This window comes from Coloeus monedula, assembly GCF_965178545.1.
Source record: "Coloeus monedula genome assembly, chromosome: 15".
NCBI lineage: Eukaryota > Metazoa > Chordata > Aves > Passeriformes > Corvidae > Coloeus > Coloeus monedula.
Window position 1 is genome coordinate 10,790,795 of NC_138795.1, and position 8,593 is coordinate 10,799,387.

Consider the following 8,593-nt stretch of genomic DNA (forward strand, 5'->3'; position numbering starts at 1 on the left):
CTTTGATCAAGTTTTCAGGAGATTCTCTGGCAAAGATACTAAAGCAGACACAGAACAATCTCAAGGATTTTACAACAGTTGGCTGCTCCTCATCTTCAGTTTGAGCTCCAGAACTGTTACCTGCATGACAAAGTCTTACAAAGTGTCACCTATAAAAGAACAGATCACCAAAAATTGGGAATGAAAAATGTGTAAGACAGAGGTTAGGTAGTAGAAAATTATGACAGGAGTCAGGCTTCCATCACTCCTCTGTCCCTGTTTTGGAGGCACACATACTAACAGTAAGGGATTTTCACTAAATAGAAACTAGCATCTGCATCTTCATTTAACACAAATTTCTTTTGGCTTTACAGTAACTGCAAGCATCTCCACTTTTGTGGTGACTCTACAATTCTAATTACTTTCAAAGGCTATCCAAAACCAACACCCTTGATACAGTTACACTCCTAAAAGCTCACCTCAGATGATAGAAAGAATAGATTTTAACAATGGTTAATCCCATTTCACCTACCAAATTTTGAGAAAATTATTAATAAGATTAAAAAAACCACTTCAAAATACCAGTTATTTCTGGAAACAAGAAGCAGATGTTCTCCTCTGTTTGGCTCAGCTGTGCTACAGTACAAGAGTGCCTTTGTTATGCTGTCAGCAATAATTTATTTTATTTATTACAGCTATTTTATAATGCCCATCAATGTACTATTTGTGCATGATTTACATTCACGCAGATCTATTTCTCTATATCTAAGCCATCAAGAAGCATCACATACACACTCCAAACAGCAGACCCTGTTATGAGAAAATTCTGCAAATTAGGTTTTTTTCCTCTTTCCACTGTATTAATAAAAAGGGAACAGGAAGAGAAGACGGAATTAGTATTGCCAAATGAAGTCAAATTAACATTAATCAAGAACTACTGCAAGATGAAGTTAGGAAAATACAAGAGCTCTAAGTATAAACTCCAACTCTTTGAAGTCAAATAAAGGCAAAGCTTTCTGAACCACGAAAGTAAACACTGTCTAGAACAAAGTCATGAAGAACTAAAAAGATACTATATTGGGAAAAGGTTCCATTAACAATGGAAGAGAGCATGCTCATGGAGGAGAAGGAAAGACAAAGAAAAAAGGAGCACAATCATTTGCTGTTTGGCCCTATCAACCACTGAGCCCTTATCCGTGGCAGCATGAACAACTCCTCTAAAGACCAACATCAGAGCCTTTGTATGGATCTGGTAAGGAATTCTGGGCCTCAGAAAAAATTAAACCTTTAATGAGAGCACACACACGGTGGCACAAGCATTCATCCTTCCCTCCTACTGCTTTGAACAAAGATTTTCTCCTATTAAAATATTTCCAAATTACTAATATCCCCACCTGTGACAAGAAACAGCAAAAACATTGCACAATAAATCCCGTATTTCCAAGCAAACACTGAAGGATCTGCATGTATAAACACTCACAGATTTACCACCACGTAGACATCTCCATAACCCTGGGAGAAAAGTGCAGATATTAAAATATTAAACAAGTGTACAAAATCCTATTGTTTAAGTATAGGCATGATTTTTTTCAGACTGATTAAGTATCCAACTACCGCCACAGTTTCCTCTGTCTGACGAGACAGAAGGGATGATTTGTTAGGATAATCTGTTATCAAAACTAACATCTGAGAGAAGCCTCACAAATTCTGCACTTTCAGGCCATACCTGAGAGACAGGTATACAGATTTATTTCCAGTGTCAGCACAGGGTCACAGGCCATCAGGGAACCAGCAAGATTTGACTAAATGGGACTCACTCAAATCCTAGAGCAGCATCTGCTACATAAACAGGCATCAATCCACTAGGAAACATTCTGGAACTCTTTCCACATGAGAAGTCACTTGCATCACATATGATCAATATGCACCTCCAATGATGGACCAAGGGAGAGGAAAGGGAGAGGAGAGGAAGCAAAATATCTGCCAGCCTTTGGTAGTTTCAAAAAAGATTCTAAACTGAGTAACACAACAGCAATTACATAAAAATGTACACATCATTAAATTTTTGCTACAATCCCTACAAATTCATCGAAATAATTCCCTCTGGCAAATAAATTAAAGATTGTAACATATGAAGTATCTGAGCAACAACAACTAAAAAAACAAAATCAAGTGTGTACATGCCTAATATGCATAACTTATACACTTTAACAATTAGCAAACATTGGAATGTTACCACAACACTGAAAACTTGCCCTAACTCATATTTTTCCGAACAAAAATATTTGTAGCATCAAGAACTAAAATACTTACTTGAGCAAGACACTGAGATAAATTTCAAAATAAGTAAATTATAAAAATATTTTAATATCTCCCTGCTTAGTTTTGTAGTTCTTAGAAATTAAAACATTTTGCCAAGAAAAAGATCTACAATTAAAATCATATGGATAATTGTACTACTTGTAATCAAAATCTGGCATGTGGAGGGTTTATCTGTATTTTTCCAGAAACTACACAGATGACAGGAACAAAGCACCAGACCATGCTACTAATCAGCACAGCCCCAACCCTGTAATTTGTAATAAATACCCAGGTAAACTGCTCATATAAACTGCAGGAGCAGAAACAGAGATAGGGGCAGAGAGGGACTGAAAGCGCCTGAAACTCATGTGGATGAGCAGCTTTTGCTTATCATAAAATACCAGTCATAGTTTGGGGAATTTGAGGGGGTTCCTGTACAAAAACGCAGTCCAAGTGCACAAGCAGCCCCGTGCAGCCGATTTTGTGTGGGAGGAGGTGATGCTACCCTCCCACCAGAGTAGGAGGGGAGAAATGAAGCCACACTTTTTGTCTGTGTACAACTGGATACTTCAAGACAGGAGTCACCAGATCATTCATCCTGTGCAGGGACACCCAAAATTTGGGTATGATCCTAATGGCTGCACTAAGCAGGTTTCAGCTTCCCTGTCTCAAGTCTTGCAGCCTACAGAGGAAAGAGGATAAGCCAGGATGTTGAGAATAAATAAATAAATAAATAAAATTGCAGTGGCTTTCTCCAGTTCACTTATCACCCTATAGCCATCTGTCCTCACATCCCAGAGCAGATGTTTGGAAAATCTGTCAGCGTGACTGTGACAGGAGATTTCACGCTTTGTATCTGAGCAGGTAGCACAGATCCCCAGGTATACCCTGCTATCAAATTAGGGAAAAGCTTTTCTTTCTGAATGTATGTAAACAAAAGCATCCCAAGAAAACAAAAGTGACTTGATTGTAATTATCTACTCAGCAACAGGCAGCAAGGACCGAGGACCCAACCCTGCCAAGTTTTAAGTACATGTATAATTTTAATCGCCAGTAGTCTCACTGCGCAATGTCTCTAAAAGCCTGCCAAAACAGGGCCAAATAAACACGGGAATTCAGATTTTTTAAAAATCATTTTAGAAGTACTATTACTTAGATTAGCAAAGATTAGATTTTTTTTTCCCACAACTAAGATACCTTGGCAAATTCAAACTTGCACACAACCCTGATGTCACTCTCAGTGGGAACCTACACAAATGCACACAAACCCACAAGCAGTCAGTCATGATATCTTACAGTTTAACACTACAAGGTTAAGTAAAATAATTATTTTAAGGCAGTTTTTGCCTAAACTAGGTGATAACCATAAATAATTCCATGACAGCTGCTGGGGGAAAAATTGGGGATGCCTAAAAAAAGAACAAAAAGCCCTACACAGCCACAGAGGTTGGTACAGCAAGTAGGAGTGGTGGGCAGAGGTTCTGGGCCAGGCCAGATTACCTGTTTCCCAAAGTCCAAGCCATGACAAGCCAGCACGGAATGCCAACTCATGAATGACACTTCTGTGATGAACCCAGTTGCCCAACACTGCAAGCCACACTAGCAAAGGAATTTTGCTAACTGAAGACTCCAGCTGAAGAGAAAGAAAGAAAGGTCTGAAGCAAGAGGGGAGTGCTAAAAATAAGGAAAAAAGAATGGACACAGAGACTACCTCATCATTAATTTAGAGACACAAGGAGGAATGTGTTGGATATCCCAAAGTGAGTAACCACTGGGACTGAACTTCTGTATTTCACTCACTAGGCTGACTTGAAAGGTAAATAGGGGGCTCTGTCCCGGTAGCATGTACTCCAGAGCAGCCTCTGAGCAGTTCCCTGAGTAGCCCTTCCATAACTAACTTATAAGGAAGACCAGGCAGGACATTTCTGTTATCCACTGAAGTATCAAGGGAGAACAGATGTTTCCCAGTCTCCAAGGGAAAAACTCAAGAGTGTATCACTTCACAGCACTAATTCTTGAGCACATTAAAAAAAAAAAAAAAAAAATCACAGCAAGGGAAACAAATAAAGGAAGGCAAAGGGTAAGTAAGCAAACAAACTCCAATCAGACCTTCAACAAATGCAAATTATATCAAACTTACTTCATTATTAAGTTAATGCTCCATGACATTACCATTCCCAAAAATACAGGGCTGACTACAGACCGGCTTGTGGGCTTGTAGGGAAGGGACAGAGAAGGCAGTTAATTAGAAAATGCATTTTATTTTAGCTTACCAGCCTCACACATTTCTATACTCCCACTCACTGCAGAAACATCTTTGTGAAGTCTGGGCAGCATAATTAGTTTGGTTTTGTTTAAATCTGCATCACCGTACAGGTAAGCAAAGACTTTCAGCTCCCTAATTTTTCCCATAAGTTTTGCATCACTTTATAAATATGCAACATTTTACTTTTCGGTGATCTACTTCTTGTTCTTCTTCCAACAGCTGGCCCAAAGTACTTAATGAAGAGCCTTGTGCCTGTACCCAGTGTGTTACTGGGCGTTTAAACCACTGCTGGTCCCGAGAGGGCCAACTCTGGAGAAAAATAAATAAATAACCGAGCTCCAGACAGAAGTTTGTGCTCCAGGTCTGTGTGCGCACCGCGGACCCCAGGCTGTCGGAACACGGATTTACGCAAAGGAAAAGTGAGAAAGTAAATAAAAAGACTCCCTGGGAAGGAGCCGGAGACGCCTTACCTCCGGAGTGCGCTCCGCGGGCTTCTTCCGCAGCGCCTGTTTGATCCTGGGCTCCACCGGGGCGCTCATCCTCCAGCCCTGCGCCCTCCGCCCCGCGGCGCCTCGAGAGCGGCCGGCGGGGCGCTGCCGCGGGGCGCGCCGCGATCACACCGGCGCGGCCCGCCGGGGCTCCCGCCCGGGCTCCGCCGCCCTCCGGCCTCGCAGGGAACGCGCCCCGAAACTTTCGCCGCGCTGGGGCCCGGGCGGGGAGCGGGAACGGACCGGGGGAGGCCGGGGCGGGAGAGGGACCGGGCGCGGTGCCCGCCGCCGGGCTGGCTGCTCACCAGGCAGGCGGCGCTCGGGGCGCCTCGGGCTCAGCGGCGGCGGCGGCGCTCGGGGCGGGCGGCGGCGGCTCCCGGTGCGTTCCCGGGGCGGCCGACGCCGCTCCCCATCGTGGCGCGAGCGCTCCGTGAGCGAAGTTACCGGCCCGAGTGGGACTCCCCGCGCACTCGGCCCCCGAGGCTCCGCCCTCCACGCCCGCACAAAGCGATGCGGGCGGGCGAGTTGTTGCGCGGCGCGGCACCAGAGGGTCCGGAGAGGAATCCCACGGCCGCGTACGAGCCCGTGTCTCCCCTGAACACGCCGGGAGTCGCCACCAGCGCCCGGACCCCCCGTCCCGGTCACCCACCACGCGTTTCCCGCTACGGAAAAGCGCGAGAGCGGGCCCTTCAACCCAGACAATCAGCAAGAAGAGCGAGGGGCGGAGCGGAGGAGGAGCGGGAGGGGCTGTGGCGAGCCCCGGCCCCACGCGCCGCGGGGAGAGTGGGGGGTGGAGCCGGGGCCGGCGCGAGGCGAAGGCTCGCGAGGGTTGGGAGGGACCTGGCGCCTGCGCCTTGCGGGGGCGTCGTCTCCGAGGGTTGAGGGGGCTGTGGCCTTTTTCTGAAAGTCGCTTTTGTGCTGCCTGTACACTCGACATAAGGCGTTTTCTGCATTAATCTACATCCGAAATAAAGCGTTTGCTGCAGCACTTGGGATCAGAGTGTCCGTGATCAGGCATAACATGCTGTCATGGCACCTCTCCCCCTGAGTTTGCGTGTGTTGCCCCTTTCCCTCACACAACATTTCATAGAATATTGACCTCCGTGATTCCTGAACTTCTTCAAGCCTTTGGCTTAGGTCGCTTCTGGAGGAGTGGCCCCATCCTCGCGGTCCCCAGTGAGGCCTCGCAGCGCCCGGCCAGGCACGGTCCTGCTCCCCGCCCGCAGTCGCCGAATACAGACCTCGGCATTAAATACAAAGAAGGTGCTACCACAGCTCGAGAGTCCTCTGGGGGTTTATAAACTACCTACGAGCCCTGCATTCCTGGTCCTGACGCCACTCGGGGACAACAGGAAGCAGCCACATACCAAACACGCCTCGCAAGATTTTCCTTCCTACTGCAAGTCCGATTCTGTAAATTTATGAGATCAAAGCTTTGCAGGCACAACACTTGAATTTGCCCTTTTGTTTTTTCTTCTTTCCTTCCTAATAACTAAGAGTGGTTTTGTTTCTGCCCTTTCTCCAGCTACCCCTTCCCGTTCTCTTTACCACCTGCCCTTTATGGCACAATTACGTCTGTTGTGCTCAAGGACTCGATTGTCCCTTCCACAGTGTTTCATAATATTTCTAGTGTTTTCTTCAAAATAAAAAAAATCTGAGGAAATACGGCGTTTCCTCCACTGTAGACTATTTTGATGCTGTGCCTGGTATCACTGCAGGCACAACCCCCATGGGATGGACAGCTGGGATCTAAAGAACAGCTACTCTTAACATCACAGTCATGACACTGCATCCACAACAGAGGTGCTCCCAAAACTGGCAGGAAAGACACAGGTTTCAGTCTCATAAAGTCTATCAAAACTAATTTTCTTTCTTTTTTTTTCCTTCTCTTTGAACTTCTGTTGTAAATGTAAGATTTCCAAATATCAATGTCTATAATGTCTATTATGGTTCCAAAGGTCAGAAGTTTGTACTAGTTATTTCACAGAACATGTTATCCTCTTTCAACTTTAGTACATAAAATATTATTTCCTGTGGTGTGGGAATCGTCAAAGTTTCCCTGCCAGGAAACCAAATGGAAAATACAGAGATTAAAAGTTCTCCTGAGTAACTAAGGAGAAGAAAAGAAGAAGAGAACTGAAGCATGAATCCTTCTCTATTAGGAGATTCTTCTTCTCTCTTATTTCTTCAGTTTGGGTTTTGGTTTTGGTTTTTTCTGGTTTTTTTTTTTTTTTTTTTTTTGGAGATGTAACAGCAAATCAAGAGCTTTACCAACTCAGTTTATATTTAAAGATAAGGTAAAAGATTAGTCGATACTCCCCAGGCGCAGGTGGCTGGAAAAAAAATTAATGAACAACTAGAAAAAAACCCTCAGATTTTGGTGAAATCTGCGCAGTCACAGTTCTCATGGATCTGAAATAATTTAAGCCCTATTCTTGGTTTTTAGAAGGAAACTCATTTTACCACCTATTCCAGCTGTTCAGCGTTCCTGCAATGGACACAACACAGAAGTGGACACGCACCATGGGAATAAAGTTAGTAGCCTAAAAATCCCTTTTTCTTTCACACACGAATTCTCATACTGGACACCAGCCTACAGCCAGGCACAGGAGCAGTGAGGGAGCCAGAAGTATTCCATAGGAACCAAAGCTGCCATTCCAATTTAATTGCTTGACTCGACTGACCCGTGAAACAAGACTTTCCTCACTCCAAAAGTACCTGAGTTTGGGTAGGTAGTGGCTCTAATAGCTGCAATTATTTCAGGGGCTATTTTAGCCGTAGGGTTTATTTTCCCAAATATCTGGAGAACAATGGAAACGAGCGTCATGATCCTCACTGTTCACTGGTGTTACAGCCAATGTCTCCACGTGGTAAAACCAACATAGTTAAACACAATTAAAAGGCTTTCACGAGTAATTTCAGGGCTAGGATTAAGGGATGTGGCCAAGCAGGATGCCTATTGTCCATGCAGAGGGAAAAATTTGCTTGCCTTTTGTCTGGATTGTATCCCTACAGAAGTAAAGCATCATCACTTACCGCAGTTTTTAAATTGGAAACTAACAGTATCTGTATCATGCAAGAATTGGAAGTGCTTTGCTATTTATACGGATGAGTTGCAGTTTCAAGAGATTAAATGTTTCTGCTTCAAACATCCATGAATTTGGGAAGACCAGCTGAGTTACAGAGTACATCTCCTCCTCCCAGTATGTTCCCTCAATTGTTCTGGTTCACTGACACTCCCAAAGATGCCTTTTAATCTAACGCCTTTTACCACCATGTGCACATCCCAGATTCCTCAGGGTAAAACTCAACTTCCTCACCTCTCCCACTGGGAAAGATTCATAATCATCATGCACTGAAATATTTTTAACTTTTATTTTTGTGTGTTTAGTATCCTGTGAATTTTATTACAGCCTGGCAATTTCCTTCCTCTCATTCTCCAATCTGGCTGTTAGGCTATTGGTTTTAATTTCTTAGCTTTGGAAAAAAAAAACTCCTTTGGACATTCATGCACATCTTTGGCAACAACTACTAGCTAAATATGTGGTTAACACACTGC

The 8,593-nt window shown here is 44.3% G+C and overlaps 1 protein-coding gene across 2 annotated transcripts in view; it reads right to left on the reverse strand.

Moving 5' to 3' along the window:
• The window catches only part of RAPGEF6 (Rap guanine nucleotide exchange factor 6), a 124,591-nt gene extending 118,874 nt beyond the window's left edge, over positions 1 to 5,717 (reverse strand). For both annotated transcript variants that reach the window (XM_082291585.1, XM_082291584.1), the window contains exon 1: positions 5,017 to 5,717. In XM_082291585.1, the coding sequence (XP_082147711.1) occupies positions 5,017 to 5,085 (69 nt within the window). In that variant the 5' untranslated portion in view covers positions 5,086 to 5,717. The remainder of the gene's footprint in view (positions 1 to 5,016) is intronic.
• Between the last annotated feature and the right edge of the window lie 2,876 nt (positions 5,718 to 8,593).